This window comes from Danio rerio, chromosome 4 (genome assembly GCF_052040795.2).
Source record: "Danio rerio strain M-AB ecotype USA chromosome 4, GRCz13ab, whole genome shotgun sequence".
NCBI lineage: Eukaryota > Metazoa > Chordata > Actinopteri > Cypriniformes > Danionidae > Danio > Danio rerio.
The window spans coordinates 21,497,090-21,517,974 of record NC_141024.2 but is presented as its reverse complement, the minus strand read 5'-3'; the positions used below and the strand labels follow the sequence as shown (position 1 = coordinate 21,517,974).

The 20,885-nt window shown below is 35.6% G+C and overlaps 1 protein-coding gene across 53 annotated transcripts in view; it reads right to left on the bottom strand.

Moving 5' to 3' along the window:
* nav3 (neuron navigator 3) overlaps positions 1-20,885 on the bottom strand; it is a 367,745-nt gene that overhangs the window by 32,009 nt on the left and 314,851 nt on the right. For 15 of the 53 annotated variants that reach the window (NM_001443135.1, NM_001443136.1, XM_087247450.1 and 12 more), the window contains 10 exons: positions 8,765-8,885; positions 8,289-8,538; positions 6,948-7,677; positions 5,133-5,567; positions 4,921-4,962; positions 3,346-3,497; positions 3,060-3,248; positions 1,748-1,800; positions 841-861; positions 491-514 (listed from right to left, as the gene is read on the bottom strand). In NM_001443135.1, the coding sequence (NP_001430064.1) occupies positions 491-514; positions 841-861; positions 1,748-1,800; positions 3,060-3,248; positions 3,346-3,497; positions 4,921-4,962; positions 5,133-5,567; positions 6,948-7,677; positions 8,289-8,538; positions 8,765-8,885 (2,017 nt within the window). Of the gene's footprint in view, positions 1-490; positions 515-840; positions 862-1,747; positions 1,801-3,059; positions 3,249-3,345; positions 3,498-4,920; positions 4,963-5,132; positions 5,568-6,947; positions 7,678-8,261; positions 8,539-8,764; positions 8,886-15,362; positions 15,517-20,885 lie in introns of those variants that run through there. The other 38 variants (XM_087247448.1, XM_087247451.1, XM_087247454.1 and 35 more) reach the window with 5 other exon arrangements.

The window sequence follows — 20,885 nt, the reverse complement described above, 5'->3', positions numbered from 1 at the left end:
TTAAAAGTACTCTTGCTTTTAACATATTCATAATATTATTCATATTCTTATATCTATACTTTTATTGATGCTTATACTTTATAATATTTCTACGTTTGTTATTTATCAAGTCTTTCTAGATAAGATAACATAAAATATATATATATATATATATATATATATATATATATATATATATATATAGATAGATGATAGATAGATAGATAGATAGATAGATAGATAGATAGATAGATAGATAGATAGATAGATAGATAGATAGATAGATAGATAGATAGATAGATAGATAGATAGATAGATAGATAGATAGATAGATAGATATTCTTTTATTTTTTATTTTTAAATGTGTAGTTCTTTCAGGCTATAGTTTAAAAAATAACAGTATACAAACTGCATATACAGATTACATGTTTACTTTAATAAATTATTACATATATACTGTATTTAAAATATATAATAATATGAATAATGCATGAAAACAATATATTCTCACCTCAGAGTGAGCCTTCTCCTCCGTCTGTGGAAGAAAGAACAATTAAAGGATACAAAAATGACAATATTATGAAAAATGACTTGTCTATGTGTACATAATCATCTAAAGTACTAACATTGTTTTCCTTTTAGATCCAATAAAACACAATTTAGAAGCCAAAATCCACACCAGCTCTTTGCAAACACTTAAAGGTAAATCAAAAAGCCATACACAATAACCAATGATCATTTGTGTCAGATTTGCTGGTTACCCGTTAGTAGAAGCTGATTTGAAGCCAAACGTTAGACTGTTAGGTATTTGCATTTGTTAAAAAAAAAAAGGTTAAGAAGGATTTCTGCATGACGAATTACCTTGTCTAAAAATGCCAGCACCTGAAAGTAAGAAAATGTGTGTTCAAACATTGGCAAATTCACAATACTGAGCCTGTGAGGTGAGTAAAACTACCTCTCCAAATCATTAGTCTTCATTCATAGCTTTGATGAACAGTGGATGTTATGTTTTCAGATCTGATGACTTTTTTAAAGTTATTAGTTTGTCAAGCTCAGGCAAATGGAAACAGGATGTATGATGTTACTGTTATTCAGTGACTAGTAGTTAAAGTTGATGAATTTACTGTGACGCTTAATATAGGAAGCAAGACTCAAGCAAAGAATGTGTATGTATTATGTTTTAAAATGAAACCCAGTTATAAAATGAAAAAAAAAAGAAAAATGCATATATACATTTAAATGTGGAAAAAGTTATATGTTTTAGTTTAGTTTAGTGTTTAGTGATCTCCAACAAATTCATAAAACTTAATGTATTAAATATCTTTGACATATAAAAAGCTTAATAAATGAGTAAATTGAAAAGCCAGAGATTTACATATTACGAATATACATGAATTCCCTTCAGATACAGTTTTTACATTCAATTCTGTATTTCATATAAATTTATGTACTTTAGCTATTAATAAAATTGTAATTTTAAAGGTCTTCACACCACACACAAACACACACACACACACACACACACACACACACACAAAAAAACATTTAAACAGAATTTTACTTTGTTTACATCAAATTTAAACTTGAATAGTAAAATGTGTCAAGATTTTCTTTCATTTGGTAGTTTAGAAGAAAATGCACATTGAAAACATCAGTTCTGTCTTGACTATTCTGTTTCATAAAGCAAAACTTAGAAACATTCATATAATACAAATCCAAAATAATCTATAGTCAGTCTGATTTTTAGGAGGAATATAATGTCACTCACCGCTGAATATAAAGATGATGTGCTTGAGACCAAAGACAGAGAAGAACCATGGACTGCAGACAAAACAGAACGGCAAAACAAAGAAATATATATCATTACTTTAGGAAACAGAATGGAATCCACCAGAACAACATTACAAAAGTTCTATATGAGAATTCTGAGCTCTCACAACTTTTTTAGTTGAAGTTTTGACATTATTATACTTTATTGCACTTATTTTTCCCTCAGAATTCTGTTTTACATCACAATTTCTTTTCTTGTGATTCCAGTCTACACATCACACTCTTATATCTTGAAATTATATATCAGAACAGTAAAAAATGCATGATAACTTATATATTGATATACAAAATAAAACATCTGAATAAAAGAAAAATCTGAACTAACTATATAAATGCACAATTGCAAGAAATAAAGTCAAAATTGCATTATAAATAATTCCAATTACTTTGGTATAATCCCATTGTTAAAAAATCTAATAAAACAGTCTACAGTTGTTACAAAATGATTAGTAAACTGTTGTTATGAAATATACAAATTGTTTACATATATTTACCAAGTGCAATTTAATGGAAATAATTTTTTTCTACAAATTTTTAAACATAATTCATTCATTCATTACTTTTCCTTCAGTTTAGTGCCTGACTTATCAGGGGTCACAACAGCGGAATGAACTGCCAACCACTCTGGCATATGTTTTTTTGCAGTGGATGCCCTTTTAAACTTAATATTTTTATATTTGTCTTTGCATTGTTGACAGTACATATTATTTTTAAAATTTTGCAAGATGCTAGTATTCAATTACTGTGCAATTCAAAGGTTTAACAACATTTATTATGTTAACTAGGCATGGACCTTAGTAGTTTTTGTTTTTTTATTTAAAGTTCATCCGAATCAAAATAAATAAGACTATCTCCAGAAGAAGGATATAAAAGTAAATACTGTAAAATAATGCGCTATAGACCATTTTGAGAGATGTAAACAATAACAATGGTCCTGATGTATTGTCTGTTTTACATTTTAAATGTCCATAGTTTCTGAGAATCCAAAAAGCTCAACATATTGCTAAATAATGTTACGACATCTACAGTATTATAACACCAAATATGATTGAATTGCCTCTTATTACAGACATGTAATAGTTTGACAACAAGCAGGAAATGTTCATGGGCCAATGACGTCATTTCATTGAAATGGTCTATTAAAAATCACTAGGGAAAAATTTAATTAAAAAGTAAAAATTTGGTATAGCACTGCTGCAAACTAAAGTCAGCAAACAAAGACAGGAATCAATCAGTTCTTCAATGCTAACCTTCATCTGTGCTGTCTCTAAAAGAACCGGAGCGGCTCATGCCACGTGGCCGTTCTTCCAATGAAGTGGCACTGCCGCCCAGAGGGTGTCCCTCACCATACAGCTCAAATGAATCCTGTGCTGGAATACTGTTAGAGCGGCTCATACTGGTGCTGGGAATATTATACTGAGACATACTGGTGGGGCTCACTGAAACAAAAACAGTGTACATGTATAAATGAAAAAAGAAAGCACTGGGGTTCTACCTTTGAAACATACAAATGAGTTATGAATTATGTCAACATACACAGGTTTGAGTAGTGGTATTTGCCAGCGTTGGCACAGGTTGTGCCTGGTGGTGAAAGTGGACTTCCAGTGTCCTGTAGACCTCCAGTGGAGTGAGAACGCAACCATTCCTTTCCTTCCTCGTGTGACGTCTGTCTAGAGGAGGGAGGGTACCTTCATAGAGGACAAAAAGGTTTTGGAGCTATTTTTAAAGGCTTTTTATTAAATGCTTTTCCTAAAATGAACCTAAATGGACCATTCTGTTTTTGATAAATGAACGCAACTGTTCCAAATATTGAGTCTGCAAAACTGACAGCACTAAATCTCTGGCTTTGTCAGGGTGGAAAAATGATTTATATAATAAAACTTGCTGATAATAACTGCCCACACAGTCTAACTTTCATTGTTCTGCAGTAATAGCTTCAGGCTTATCAGCATGCTTGGACGGCAGTTTCCATAAAATTAATGGAGATCTCGTGGATCTTCAGTGCTGACCCATGTTTAGCCTTTAGTATTAAAATACCATATTGTGACCTACATGATTTGCTCACATTGTGATTTAAAGCCAAAAAGAAGGTCAAATGAATGTAGCATTTCTGCAGTTCATTCTGCATGATGACTGGTGGCTCTTTGGATAAAACAGTCTGATTTAGTTTAAATGCTGTTGTTATCTCTGAATATTGAAATGCTTTGTAAGAGTATTTTATTGTATATTGTAAGAGAATTTGGTTTCTCTGTGTGTTTTTTTTTTTATTATTATGGTAAATCAACAAATTGAAGGAAAATAAAATAAAATATTTTGTGCCACTAGCTGGTGATGTAAACATTGACCTGAAGACTGTTTTTTTGTGCACAAGTTTTCAAAACAACATCAATAACAATATCGTTGGCAACACTTTAAAATAATGGTTCATTAGTTAATGTATTTTCTAAAATGAACAAACAATGAGTAATACATTTATTACAGTATTTATTCATCTTAGTTAATGTCATTCAAGTTAAAATGCAATAGTTCAAGTTAGTTCAGGTTAACTCACAGTGCATTAACTAATGTTAACACAAGCACAATTTGGCATTTTAATAATGCATTACCTATTGTTGAACTATGATTAGTAAATGCTTTACAAGATTAGTTATACTTAATGTTAGTAAATACATTAACACCTTAACAAATGATCATTCTGGAGTGTTACCGTATTATTTTCAAATACTTCCATTTTAAGTGTCATTATCAACCCTCAAAAGGACCATTATGTAAATAAACGGCCAAAACACATCAAACGTGTTCCCTTTGTCTACCAAATAATTGTAATAATTTTAAGTGGAAATGTAGGTTTAACCCTTTCAAAAAGTAACTACAAGCTGTACTCAAAAAGACACACTATTTGAGGTATATTTCCATATTAATAGGGTTAGTATTTGGTTTAAATCATTAATAGTAACACTTGCCAAACAGCACAAACAAAGAGATGAACAGATTAGGTTTGTAAGTGTCACTTGATCAAAAGCTACAAATGCTAGTTACTTGATGGATATGAGAACAGAAACAAAACATAATGATCAGAAAAATTACATCGATGGTGGTTAAATCTAGTACCTTAATCCCTTTTTGGGAAGAGTGTTTCTGTCAAGAGGCATGCTATTAAAAACAGAAGAAAAAAGAATGTTATTTACGACAAAAAGACAATTTGAACAAGATCTTATCATGACTAATAGATTTCAACTTCAAGCTAACGCTTCATTAATTTAAGAACACATCACAAAGTGATTTGCTTTTGAGTTTTTTTTCTTTTAATGGATGGCACTTACCCCTCAGACAGGGTGGACTTGACACTGCCCGTTCGGGTGACTTTTGGCCCATGGTGGTGTGGAAGCGGCAGGTCTATGGATTCTGAACTTGTGTGTAAACTGGTCATACTGTGGCAGCTCAGTGTGTCTTTACTGCCTGCAGAAGAACTGCTGAGATTTGGAGGCCATGGACGAGCATTAGAGGGCAGAGAGAGACCTGACGCCGGACTAGAGGCTGGGGAATCAGTGCCCAGGTCAGGCGTTTTGCCATACAGGGGGCTGCTGCCTCCGCTCTGCCCACCCATACTGCCCAGACTACCTGTTCCTGAGGAGGGCGAATCCAAACTAGCCTGCCGCGCCAGTGTGCCATGGGGGCTGCCCAGTGCTGAGGGGCATTTGCCAGAGTCAGGAGTGCCAGGGGAACTGGGTTTGCTACTGGCCTTACTGCCAAACAACCTGGGTAAAGAGAAAACAACGCAAAAAAGTGCTTATAAAAACTTTGCTTATGTACATTTTGCAATGAATTGGGTTGATTTCACAAACAATTTACTCAAGATTGGCTTTAATGTAACCATGCAATTTCACTTAAAAACAAAGTTTCATTACTGAGTTGCCAGCATAATTTCATTGGCCAGCTTCCAGTACTCATACAAAATCAAATCTGCTTTCAGTGCTGGATCTGCCCATGGTTTTCGCAGTGTGTCTCCAGCAATAACAGCCTGAGGCGAGGCAAGCTAAATCAGCTACATGCTTTGGCTTCATTTTGCAGAGTAACGCACCATGCAGACACACTTTTAAGTGGACATACCTAATAATACAGAGATCAGCGTTTTGGAAACACACTTACCGCATCTGCTTTAATTAACACTGGATTGAGTCTGATCTGAATGGCAAATCATGCTCCCTGAGGAGTGTTTCCATAAATGCACTTACACACCATAACCACCAGGTGGCAATCTGAGCTTCCTCTATCTTGTGTGCAACCCTCCTCTGATGTGGGAGAGAGGTGATACCACAGACTGCTAAAGCTGCGTTGTGATTTAGATTCTCAAAAATAGGTTGCATAGACGTCAGGGAGGCACAATGTTTGTGGATGTGAAGACTGTGCCAAAAACTTTACAGTGTTTTGGCTAAAAGAAGTCAGCTTTCTCTAAGTAGGAGCTAACCAGGCTGCAAAACAAGACCCCATTCTCAAATCAAATAAACAAAACTATTAAATGAATGAAAGAAAATATGAACCAGACTACATTTAAAGATAGACATTGTTATATTTTTCTGTTAGTTTTACATAACAAACCCTTGTGATGCTGCACAGTCATTCAATGATGTCCACTGTGAAATCTGTTCCTTAAGCAAAATTATTTAAGACTTTGATTATATCTATTCATCAGAGCATTTGTGGGATGCTGACAAGATTTCACATTGTTTAATGGTGGCTAGGAGGGATAAAAGTGTGAGACGGAGTACTATAGCTATGAATAAAACAATGAGCTCTATAATCCATCACACAATATCCTGGATTTCGAAGGTAAGCCTAAATTCATTGGCAGATCAAATCTGCAGTGCAGCACAGCCTGAGGCAGCACACTTCTATCTCACATACTTACAGAGGAAACCCTCCCTCAACGCTGGCCAAGAGGTCATGACATATGAAGATGAGCCAAACCACAAAGAGCAATTGTTCTTTCTTACTGTCTGCCTGTGTCAATTTGTCTCAAGCTAACTGCCTACTTTGCTTTCATATTTAGTCTCATCTCTGGCTGCATGTCATCTTTGTCTAACTTTTCTTGTCCTCCAGTTACCCCAGTCACATTATTAAGAACGAAAGTCAGTTACCTGCGGAATGTGGGGGATGCAATGTCTGGGTATTTGGAGCCTGGCTGTCTGAGTCCGGATTGGGTTGAAGTGGGACTGGATTTGGGGGAGGTGGGCAACCCCGTTCCCTCCTGATCTGACCCTGCCACTTTTTCTTTATCAGTCTGGTTGATGGTGACAGGACTAGAGCGTCCTGACCCTACTTTCCCAGTGTCTCTTCTCTTTGTGCTGGTTGGGGTTCCAACTGCAACTCCACTTCCTCCCGCAGACTTTCCACTGACATTTGAATCAATGCTGCTGGAGCTGGAACGATGGCCACTGCGGCTCACCACACTGCTTCCTCCACTAGATGACTTTGCTGGTCTTGGTAGGGAGCGATACTGGAGTGGAACCTCTGAGCCTCCACAGCCTAATAAAACAGCATCGTCTTGATGTTGAGCACCATCGAGACTCGTCTTCCGCCCATTGCTGATACCCGTGCTCTTGCCGATACAAGCAGACTTGGGAACCTTGCCTAGAGTTGCAGAACCACTAGTCAGAGTGGCTCCACTGGCTGTAATCAGGGCTCCAGCGGGACCTGGAATCTTCTTATAGCCAAAAGAACTTGTGGTAGGTGGCCGAGCAATTCCTGAGGGTGGCTTCTTTCCTTCATCTCCACTGCTTTTGCCTGCATCTGATGGAGAACGCTGAATGCTTGGGCTCTTGGGTGAGCCTTTACCCTTCTCAGATGCCTTGGCATCATCCGTCTTACCTGTCAGCAGATAGATGTTCGTTATGGCATTGGCAAGTTCTGCTTAATCATTCAATACTGCTGGCCAAGGGTTGCCAGATTTTGCACTTTTTTGCAAATAATTTCACAGCCTAATCAATCATCACCAATACAATATAAATACACTCTGCCAAACAATGTGTTCTAGCCAACAGCACTTTTATGCACAAATCAGCAAACAGCACAGTTAAGGTACTTTCTGCCAAAGTTCCTTGTTCCTGCTGAGTGTCCTAAAAAGTAGCTTTACAAAGCTTACAGATCTGCAAAGGTTGAATTAGTCAACAAAAAGACAAACACCCAATAGACCCTTAAAGTTCTCAAAATAGCTTTTTGATTTCACCTGATCTTTGAAGCTACAGTATGCAATCCTTTAGAATACCTTGCATAAAAGCCCCCTGTTGTGAGATATCACTGAAATTGGGCAGCCTTTGTTTTTTTATACAGCTAAAAGGAATCTGTCTCTTTTATGCTTCCTTGCAGAAACTAGCAGGTTACAAAAGTTTCTCATAGACATTTTGAAAGGATACCAAGTGTTTGATAGTACCTCTTCTATGAAAGTTTGATACCTGGTGTTTTAAGAGAAGTTGACGTGCCTTTGGTTCTTGGTGGTGTGATTCCAACTTGAGCACTCATGCCTCTCCTCCAGGAGCCTGTTTGAGACATGGGCAAACCTGTCTTCTGGCTAATGTCTTCACCCTGACATGAAGAGGAAGGGGATGAAGTCTTCCACTTGCAGGAAGGGTCCATCCCTGGCTCCATCTCTTCATCAACCTTCTTCAAATCCTCAGCACCAGCCCAGCTGCTAGCATCCTGCTCGATGTGTCTGTGCGTCTCTTTATTTGACTGTGAATCACACAGACACACAGAATATAGCACATGCGCTGTAATCTCACATTGGCAATCCATCTGACAGATGGCCAAATTTTTCTTACTAGCCAAAGCAAAATGTCCAAAACTCTCAGTCTGTTCAATCTGCTGTGGCCTACTGACAGACTGCTGATACGAAGCTATTTATAAAAATATGTGTGCGAGGAGAAATAAAATACACAAGACTAGAATGGATGCACACCTGAGCTGCTTTGCTCTTGCGGGACGAGATGCCGGAATATGGGGCTGGATTCAGATCATCAGTGCTGATGTTGTCTAAAGTATCACTCAAACCACTGCTGACAGAACTACTGTCATCCCAGCTGTAAAGACAAAAGAGGCATGTGTTAGCAGAAACAAAAACAAAACCAAATTGTGTGGGGTTCCTATTCACAATCCAGAAGCATTGCTAATATAGTAGATGGTGGCATACACATACACACTCTTCAAAAACAACACTTTCATTTTTCTAACATCCAAGAAGACACACAATTATATGGGAATATGTATGTAATAAAAGAAGGATTGTATTGCATCTTAGCTTAGCTTTTTTTGCTCAAATGCTAAAAATCAAATCAGTGTGAAGATAAATCAAAATGAAGATACTTAAAAGAGTGCTGGTTAATCGTACCTATTGACTTCCATAGTAACCCTTTTTCCAACATGGAAAATATGTCCCATCAATATGTAACATCAACTAGAAATCCTTAAAATATCACCTATAGTGTTCATCAGAAGAAACCATTTTGGGTGAACTATACCTTTATGTCTATATACAATATTTTAAAAAATAACATGTCTCTGACTACACGTTGAGAGCTGTAGATCCAACCATACACGTTTAGTAATGTTTGTTGTAATAACAACCAAAGTTGGCTAATAACTACTTTGGGAAATCCAACACAAAACACCAAAGCAACCATTTAAAATTTTATGTAAATAACCAAGGATGAAACCATATTAAAATCCTACTGGTCAAAAACCCTAATCCACAAATATGTTCAGATTGGCTGCAATTGTGTCACATCAAGCACTAATATTGCTTCCAGTGTTCATAAAAAAGAAATTGCTCTACTTATCATGATGTGTTTAGAAATAACACATTCACTATTGCACCCCTGTCATACGTACATTTAATTAGGACATTATGTGCATGATTTATAACCATTTTCATTCTTGTAGATATGTCCCGTTTGTGCTTTGTTTGGTTTTTCAGAGTAATATTCAGGCAATATTTAGATAAAATGTCATATTTGCAAGATTTATCTTTGATTTGAACATTCCTGACAAGAACCAGGACTAAAAATACAATAGCAGTGCACCTTGTTGTTGACTCACTGTCACCATCTTATTCATTTTAATTTGCTTAATTAGCCACTCTGTGGCTTTGTCACTTCAACTCTCATTAACTATTGACAATATTTCTTTTTCCCCCAGTCCTGACATTCTCATTCCTCTCCATTTATTAGACAGTGTTTAATCAATGAAGGATATTAAACAGTAGCTTTGACACCCTCGACTTTGTTGACCCAGTTGAGAATTCCTGACGGAAAGCTGGGTGTGAATGCATATGAAGTTATTATCACGGCCAAAAGAGAATTGTATAGGCTTGCGTAACATGGCCCAGTCAATTGCAAAGTCATTTTCTGTCTATTACAGCAGATAAATCATATGCTGATATTTATCGCCTACTGCCTTTCCCTTGTGTTGCTAAGCGAACGCTGTTTGATCACATGTGTGCCCGCATATGTCCTCACACTTAATGAATGCTTCAGATCTGATCACAGAGATCTTGTATTCATTTCTCTGATGACTCCTGGCTATCTGATGCTCGGCTCTAGACTAAATTGACAGCTATATCAACATATAATCCATTTAGACCAGACAAACAGAAACATCCTGGCATTTACCGACATTTGACATTAAACGAGATCACTGAAATATTCAAACCTCTTTCCTGATGTCAATATCTACAGTTCAATTATGCATATCGATATTAAGATTCCGAGTAATGCTCGCAGAACGACGTTGGCACAGAAAATCTGATACATTCATGTCTACCCAAGAGATGCGCCTGTCCAGCATGTTTCGTCTTCCTTTTGAAATGTTTGACGAGCTAGTAAAGATCCTCTCAACTTTTAGAATGTATGCAGGAGTGAGTGAGAGGAAAGGAAAACTTTGAGAGGCTGAAAGTGACTGGATAATAATTGTGAGAGACCCCGCAGGGCTCTTAACACCAGCATGTGGGTGTTTCTGAAGATTCCAGCATTAGAAAGAGGCTCGGTGGGAGTGAGTGTGTGCGCAATCACTCTAAAAATATCATTATTGATTTTTCAACATTCTTGTTTCTCCCTTATTTAACTCCAGGAGCACTTGACACATTAAGTTTGGAATCTGATACTGTTATACAATAATGTACTGTAAATTAAAGATTAGAGATGAGGAACTTTAAAGGCTATTATATAACATTTCAAATTTGATATTAATGCAGTGAGCTGCTAATCAATAAACAATCAGTCAGATTTATGAAATTTAACTTACATAAAAACCATACAACGAACATCGTTTTTTACTTGTAATAAAATACAGAATATAGAAATAAATTTTTTATAAATATTTTATTTAGAAATTTTATTTATAAAACATACTAAATTTCATAAATTGTCAAGACATTTATACTTTTTTAATTCAACTTGACATACTAAAATTATTAAAGCTATAATAAAATGTATTTAAAAATATAGATAAATAAAACATAAATGACAAGAATATACAAAAAAACACTAAATTTTGGACTAAAATTACAATAGAAACACAATACTTTATAAAAAATAGTAAAATAACATTATCTACATTCAAATTTACTGTGGCAGAATCTTTTTTTTAGAAAAATAATCTACAGTACAGTATGTTTAAAGACATGTCGTTTTCTACTTAACAATTTACATAAGAAATAATTGACAAAAAACCATTGAAAAATCTGAACAATATGTGTTCATACTGTTGACTGAAGTCTATTATCCAAATTAAATTCCAATTATACCACAGTTACAACAAATAGAGACTGTTCAGATGTTGTATTTTTGAGTACAGTTTAGAGTTGTCAGGTTTTTACCCTCAAATCACTTTTCAAGTTTTGAAACTTATGCAAAGCCTTCTGTTTTTATGTTGACATTAACTGACTGTAAAATAACAATAATAATAAAAGTGAAGTTAAACTATACTGTGGTAAAGATCGACCTGGAATTTTTATACTTTATATGAACAGTTCCCTAAAAATAATCACACAACACAGAATGTTCACCAGCCAATCAAAAACATTCAACATCTCTGTAGCATATATTTTATTAAACACCTTTAAAATGTAATTGTGTGACAGTTTCATAGCATAGCTGTCTCCATTCATATTACAAATATCCTTAATTATTGCTCCACAACCTCTCTATCCCATGATAAATACATCTAAATATATATACACAGTGTGCTATCTTCCTATATATTCGCTCATTTAAGTTTTTTAAGTCAAGAAATTGTGAAGTAAAATATACAGATAATCTGCATATTGAGTGGCACTTTTCAAGAGTGAAATGCCTTCAGCATCTAGTGGCTTCAGCTTTAACACCTGGATAGAGTTATTGACTTGTTGGTCCTATGATGATCTACTAGTCATCAGTTCAGACGAATGTTAAATGAAGCTTAACATTACAAGTGGAAGTGCAAAGTGTTGCAACAGACCACCTACACAAATCAATAACCACCAAATGCCATTCCAGGCCAGCTCACAATTGGCCCTAATACACACTCTGTTGAAACCTTACCTGCCTGAGTGCTTTCTAGGGCTTTCTGCCTTCTGTTCAATTGCCCTCCTACTACGCAACAGTAAACACCTGAAACTGTGCTATACTCAAGCTTAGGTGGGCATCCTTTGCCCGGTGGGCCACTTTTTGGCATGGGCTCACTAGATAAGGTCACCTTGACAGTCTTGTTTCCACACACCCTTGTACCCGCTGAGTGTGCCCACTGTTTTGAGAGAGTGACATCAGCAGGAAAAAAAACACTGTAAGAATGATGACTAAACCTGCACCAGGACGCTGCAAGTAGGAAATGGATTATTTAAAGTAAAGGGTTTGATTTTTTTTCATTTTCTCAGTAGCTTGATTTTTTCAAGTGAACATGTGTAATGCATTTTAAATATATATCTTTTGTGGCAATTGACCATGACAAATGGACTATAACAAATGTTATATATTAAAGCATATTTGGAAAAAATTAACTGAGAATGAATTCCCTCTACTGCAGTTTGAGATAACATTGCATGGCTTTCCATAAAGCAGAGAAGTACTGTAGAACAATCTGTCTGTTTGCCTGTTAACTTTATCTTTTTTTCACTTAGAAGCCAAATTAGGCAAAGGTTAAATATAATGGTTGTTCTCCTAAATATATTGATTCACTGATATTTTATTACTACTTTCGTGTTAAGCTTTTAGACTGAATTCTCTCACAGTTTATTTAGCAGAACAGACTCGGGGCGACTGCCAATGAATATCTACAGTATAGTGTTCATTATTTTTGAGAAATCAGATGATCTAGAACATGGCAGTATCGTATTTGAAAGCTAGTGTGAACAAGATGCCTTGTGAAAGACAATCAAAATAAAGGTGCAGTATATAAGTTTGACACCCGGTTGTTAAACTAGGTATTGCACTCTTAGATCAAAATAAATGCAGCGCTGCCAGATTGCCAGAGTTTCAGTAGTTCAGGTTGCCAGATTGAGGACAGAAGAGAGTGATTTAAACTGTGTTCTAAATAAAAGCAATAGCACCCGTTAGAAGGAATATTTTCCATATTAAAAGAAGTGTTTGTCCTAACCAACACCTTTAATTGATATCTTAGAAATGGCTTCTATTTCTCACCAGTGAACAACACCTCAATCACCTCAGGTACACCTTATATACTTTATATATACTGAAACACAAACTTCTGAAAACACACATGGCACATATATCTCAAAAAGGCTAGAAGTCTAACATTTTAGATATATGTGCACTTATGATCATTACACAACCATTAGAAAAACAGTATGAATGCTGGAAAGTTAAGTGCATGCCCAGTGTGCATGTACTGTGTGAGCATGTTTTTTAGGATTTACAGTGTGAACGGAGGTTGATTTTCTGAAACAGTAACAATGGCAGTAAAAAATGAAAGCGCAGTAGTGTAAGTTCAGCATAAATGCCTGTTTTAGAACAAAGCCACTCTTATACGGACCTGAATGCTTAAAAAATACAATGTTTATATATTTGTCCTGAAACTATTAGGAACTGTTTACAGACATGTATCTATTCCAGTTTTTTTAAAGTTTAATTTTTCCATGTGCTTCCTCTGTGCTTTTCTAACATACTGTTGGCTGCCATGTGTACGCATTGTAATTTACTGTACCAAATGAAAGAAATCAAGGTTAATTCAATTCTAGGACTTCTAAACTTCTCAAACATACTGTAAGCTGCCATACTGTATGTATGCATTATAATGTTCTTAAAAACACTATTTACTGTACCAAACAAAAGCAATCAAGGTTAATTCAATCTTAGCACTAAATTGATGTTGAAGTGCAAAAATACTGCAATCTGGAATACTTTAATACATGATTCCACTGGTTCTCTGTATTATTTTAAAACAACAGTGAGACCTAATGCTGCAAGTTGGATAAAGACCCCAGAGAGCTGCCCTAGAAGCTCGTCTATATGGGCCGAATATTTTATTCATTTCTGCACTGTCATATCTGTGACGAGACTGACAGTTGGATCAGGGTGACATGCTGTCCTCAGACACCGGTCCATTCATAACGGCAACTCCAATCTAAAAGAATACACTACCACTGCTTTGCCTTCACTTGTTTCTTATCCATAATTCACAGAAAGCCAAGTATTTTGTTATCTTAATGTTGAAGGAGCTATATACAATATTTTTTTTTTTCTAGCTTGTGTTTGATTAAACAAATATCCTAATCTGACTGTTGTTTTTTTTCAATTAAAATACCTCACAGTATCACTGCTGGCATGCACTTTACATTTACTGTGCTGTGCAGACGTCCATTCAAGCATACAGTAATATTCTCATGCAATATTCAGGTTTGAAAGAACTATGCAACAATAACATCCAACTAAAGCTTCTTTTGGCGTCCTACATGGATCAAAACAAATAAATTTTCTGATCATTACATGCACCCATTGGTCTGTTAAATATATTTAATACTGTATAGCATAATTATGTAAAATAATTTTTAATAAGAAAAGAAACAAAGTCTGTACAGTTGCATAAAAGTCCTACACCATGTTATTATGTACTGTAACATTAAATAATGATCTAATTAAATCTTTTCAAAGCCTTTTTTAACTTAAAAAATATAAATTAATGTGAAGATGTGATAAATGTGATAAATTAATCCCAAATATTAAGTAGAAGATTTCAGGTCACAGCCCTATATTAATTATTTTCAACACTTCCATTTCAAAGATACTCATTTACAGAAACATTATCTGCTATACAATGATCCACAAAGGGAAAATATACAACATTTTGAAAACTTTTGAATGTTGACAATACCTCAAAACAATGCATGACATAAAGAATAATCTAATTAAACTCAGCAAAACCTATCAATAAATACACATTCATGGACCTTTCACACCACAGTATCCCTAATGCTGAAAGGCCTGTTAAAGCAACCAATATACCCAAGTATGTCCCAAAAATCAAGTGACTGACCACTACTCAGGTGAAAGTGTGAACAACCAACTCACCACCCTGGAATTGATGCTGTCTGGCTGTCTGCAAGCTGCCCGTGTCACATTGTAGCTCCAGGGAAGAAGAAAAAGCAAAGGACAGGGGGAAATAAGGAAGGGAAGAAGATGGAGGAAGATTGCAACCCACCTGCCTGCTTGCGAAACATGGGCTGGAGGGAAGAAAGCAACATCTCGGCACTTCTTACAGCTCCACCCCACCCCCCCCCCCCCACCTCACTCTCCCCTGGGCCCTTCATACACTCAGAAAAAAAAATGCTTCAGACATCCTCTTCTGACTGGGGCGTTGCCAGAAAACATAGAGTCCAATCAAAGTCAGAGTCATGGTCAAACTTCAAGTTTCATGCAGGGTAACTCAAGGGAAATGATGCACAGCGACCTTTATGCACTCGGACTTAAGAATCTGGAAATATTCGGCATGTATTTATAAATACTTAATGTCCCTTATTGAATAAATGTACAAAATGCATCATTCAAAGGAGGAAAAATGTCCTATTTGTATCATTTAATCAAATCAGTTGAATGAAATGACCTTGTGTAGGCGAAGTATGACAATGCCATCTCTTATGAAATCAGGGACAGTCAAACGTCACTGGCTTGAGTGGAAAAATGTGTTCCGAGCTCTGCATTGCAGAGAAAACCGACAAGCAGCCGCCACGAAACACTAAATCCGCATACCCCTTCACTTCTGGAAATCAATACACTGGCACCACTCAGAGATGTACACAGAGTATCTATTTCTCCAACAGACAAAGCCACAATCACTAAAGCAGTGAACTGCATCCTTGAGGAGTGATTGTGTGACAGAATATGTGCAAAGGACAGCTGATGAACACTGTGCCTGTGGTGATCGCAGGGAAACTATTCGTTTAAAAATCCAATTATTATTTTTCTGTCTTAACTGACCCAGTGGTGGTGCCCAATCTGGACCCATCCCATTTATTTTCCCTAAAGAAATGGAGGTTCAGGGTCATTTAAATTGGCTTTGTGCTGCCCTCTTAATCACAAAGGACCCCTTGGTTGTTTTGGATGTCAAGTATTGCAAACAACAAATTGTGTTATGGTATGTTTTAAAAAATTCCAGCATAAAGTATAGACATGCCCAACCATTGGGTGAAAATACATAAAACAAGTGTTTGGGTCTATTTGTATTTTATTTACATTTGTAAAAAGCCATTCATATGGTGCTATGTTTTGTATGGCATAGATGGTTGAGTGTAGTAGTTTTTTTATGCTAAGAAAACTTATTATATTCCTGAAAACATTCATGTTATTTCCTTATCTTTGTTAACAAAAAAAATTTTGATTATGACTTCAGGTGCTAGAGGGTCAACAGTAAAATTTCTGGAAGAAAAAAGAGAGAAAAAAAGCTGTAAAAAAATCTTTGAATTTTTATCTTACTTAATTTCCTTAAGAATTTCTGTGAGTATTTTTTGAGAAAATGTTTTAATAAATAGCTTTAGACAAAGTAAACATTATAAATAAATTATTAATACAGTTTAAATATAAATGTAAAATATAAATGTGCTTTTATACTGTATTAAAAAGAGGAATTTCCTATTTAGAGGATATTTGCATAAATAAAGACATTATATATCAGAGTAGGTTGGCTATCTGCCTGTCCACTAATGAAACCTCTTGTTTGTTTATATGGACAGTTTCTGTTTACATCCCCAGAGCAATGATCAATCCTGATGCTCTATTACTTTCTGACTTTAAGCAGTGTTTGTCACTGGCGGAGCGTCTATCAAATCCATTATCTAAACAGATGCACACCGACTGCATGAAGAATTCAGAATTAATCCCCCAAACCCAGACAGTCAACAAACAGAAGAAAAATGGCTTGATTGAATTCTCATTTATTCTAGGAAAAATCTGACAATATTTTTTGGCATAGATAGAGCAGTGATGGCTCAGGCATGCTGCTGTATTGATCAGGACCAGCACGACAGTAGGCCTTAATCGTGGTCAAAATAGGCATCTGATAGGTGTAACGAGTGACATCATTTATTTAAAGATGGATAGTTTTTAGCTATTTCACCCTGACTTCACTGAATCCTTCATTTTATTGTTCTTGACCTTATTTTACAATGTGGAAGTACCTCCGTTTTTGCGATTGTTTTAGAACTTCAGTTTCCTATGGGGAAAATGACTACAGTGGGAATAATAAAAGGCAGAAAATGGTCAAATTACTTGCTCAACAAACATGTGTGTTCATGACTATACACAAAAACAGTTTGCAACATCTAGCAGCATAACAAGCTGTTTTTAACGTCTAAAAATCAATGGAAGTTAATAACACTGGAAGTCTCAAACCAAAAAGATTCCAATAGCTGCGCCCGCTCATACATCAAGAATAATGTCAATAGATATGGCCAATTTTATAGACAGCCCAAAGGAAAGCAGGGCATGGTGAAATAATGAATTAGCACTCTCACAGGTTTTTCCCAGGTGAACATGCAATAATTACTCAGCTCTTCTGCAAATGCTTAAGGCTGAAATTCAAAACTAAAAGTGCTGAACATCCAAACAAGTATGCGAGTTGCTTTCTCTGTTTAGTTACTACTTAAAATCCTTGGAGAGTCTAGAATGCATTTACATTGACACACCAACAAACTTTGTATCCTGCAAATACGAATGGATTAGGAAAAAATCGCTCAAGAGGAATGCTCACAGTGGTAATAATGTGACTGTTGAGGAAAGAAACCAAGTGGGTTGACCTTAAACTGTCTGGAGTCAGATTTAGGTTTACTTGGCAGACTTTGATGGATGGTCTTGAATGCAGTGGGAAGGAAACACAAGCCAGAAGTCTGGCAGGGGGTCTTAATATTGTGAGTCTTGGGAAACATGGTCGGATATTGCAAAGTGTTACAGGAGACTTCAAATGCTGAGACAAACATACAGCTGGAAAAGGGTAAGCAGGGGCTTCTGTCAGCTTTATGATCAACAATTCATCTCTTTCATAAACTTCAAAGTACTTTATCTTGTTCGTAGTGGGGATTTTTTGGTCATCTCAATTAGTTTTTTTTTTACTTCAAATCTTCAATTGGACACAAAGTAAAAAATTTCCATTGTTTCAGTGATCACACTAAACTATGATATATTTAAAATGATTAAAACCTTCTTTTTGAGAACTGTGCAAAACCTAGTAGATTTAGGAGGATAATAGCTAATTATTTAAGAAGATTTAAAATGACATTTAATTACTATTTTGGGGTTGCATTGTGTTTTTTTTCCTAATTTAAATCATTCATGTTCTAAATATGCAATCTAAACTAGATTATCATATGTACAGTATATACATGTAGAAAATTAGTTTCTTTGTGTATAAAGTTATGATTTATACTCGTGTAACATGATTTTTGTTTTTATTATGATGATAAAATTGCTGATGACATTTCTTCTAAATTTAAAATAAAAAAAGCTCCACTGTAAAACCCAAAAAGTTAAGGTAACTCAAATCATTTGCGGACACCGATGGCAACAAACCATTTAAGTTCAAAAACAAATCCTAATGAGTACTGTGAACTTAACCCATTTGAGTAAACGGAGCAATTTGAGCACAGTAAAACCCGATAAATGAAAAGAACTCAAAAACCCAATGGGTTAAGGCAACTCAAACTCTCTGAGGAAACCGATTGCTACAAAACATTTGAGTTAAAAAAAATCTATATGAGTACTGTAAACTTACTCCTATTAAGTTGAAGTAATGGGGTATTTAATTAAGTCATTACAGTGTGCTTTTTTATATAAATTAAACAAAAATCTAAAGACATATTTCTATTCATTTATAGACAGCATCAATGTATCAATGTTACACATGTCCGTAATCAGTCCATTACAAAATAAAACAAATATTCACTCGAGAATCCAACCTAATCAATCTAGAAAATCCATAGAAACTGAAAATTCTTTAACAGTCTCTTAAAATTGTTTCATAGCTGTGCATATTCAACCTTTTTTTATCCTTTGTTTCATAGAATGAGCAGCTTTGGAAAGCAGAGCAGGAAAAGTCATTCATGAAGCAGGCAAATGAATCTTAATTAGCTGATGATTTCCTGCAGCAAATGAGATGGTACAGTGGCCATCTATAACCTGGATGAAAACCATGACTCCATTTCACTGTGATGAATAAAGGTGCAGTAGTCCGAATCATTTTGATTTTGGTGTAATGATTCATCCTGTCAGACAGATGTATAAAAACACTGAATCAGTCTCCAAACCTCTTATGTCTAATAGGAATCTTCGTCAAAGACTGTAAAATCACATCACTACAAAATCCTCCCGCTGTTTACCACAGAATAACAAAGCCACAGATCATTTTAGCATGAGTCCTTCAAACACACTCAAACCCTCATATCTTCTTGCGCTTCTTGCGAATAAACACAAACCGATCCCTAAAGCTTTCCTTTCAAGTCCAAAAATGCAGAGCAAGCTGTCATAAGCAGCCAGCCTCTTTCTGTAAGTCTGAAAGCGAAGGGTTTTACTTATTCATGTCCGTGTGCTGTCGTATGGGTCCTGCTTTCTCAACCTCAGAGCTGCCGCGAGCCATGCCTCATCTATGTTGCATGATGGGAGTATTTATAGCAAAAGACTTCACCACCATTGGATTAATCTCAAGGCAAATGATTTCCAGACACCAACACAATGAAACACACATCCTATTTGTCAGACAGACAATTCAGCAAGTCAACACTGTTTAATTAACATTATAAGAGGATTACCAAAGACAACACTGCTACTTTAAAGAGAACATATTATACTCCTTTTCATAAGATGTAAATCTCTGGTTTCTCAAGAATGTGTCTGGGTTTCAGCTTAAAACACCCCACAGATCATTTCTAAAAGCTTGCCCTCAAAAATTGCCCTCATTTGTCTGTGAGCAAAAACAGTGAAAAGTTTTGTGTGTCTCTTTACATGCAAATTCTCTGCTCCTTTCCAGAAGGAGTCGGAGCTTTTACAGGTTATCCTGACATTCCAGAAACAACAAAACAACCAGCCTCACAATTTTACACCAGAGTCTGAGAATTGTGGAGACGAAGACTGCACCAAAACGTTTATGAAAGGTCATTGCACACTGAACCTGAAATTTTCATATGTTGTGTCAATTGCCTTTACACACTGCCTCCAAAACTTTTATTCCATCATAAATAATTTTTGATTGGGTTTGATCTATTTTAGCTTTTGCTATCCGTAAAAATAATTTTGAGAGTTAAGACAGAATGTGACGGACTGGTGAGGACCACTTCTGCAGACTATTTAATGCTGTTTTAGAGATTAGAACATTATTACGATTAGTACAATTGTCCTACTTTAAAGAAAACTTCATCTTTATAATCCATCAACTCACTATACAGTCCATAATAATGTGTGTTTATATTACACTGACAGCATTTTCAAGCTCTGGTCTCTGTAAATTCAATCAGTTGCGGTGGTATATGTAGTCACATATTTAGCCATATATCATGTTAACAAGCAAGGAAATTTAGAAACCTTCACAAATTATGAAGTGACACAATTTTT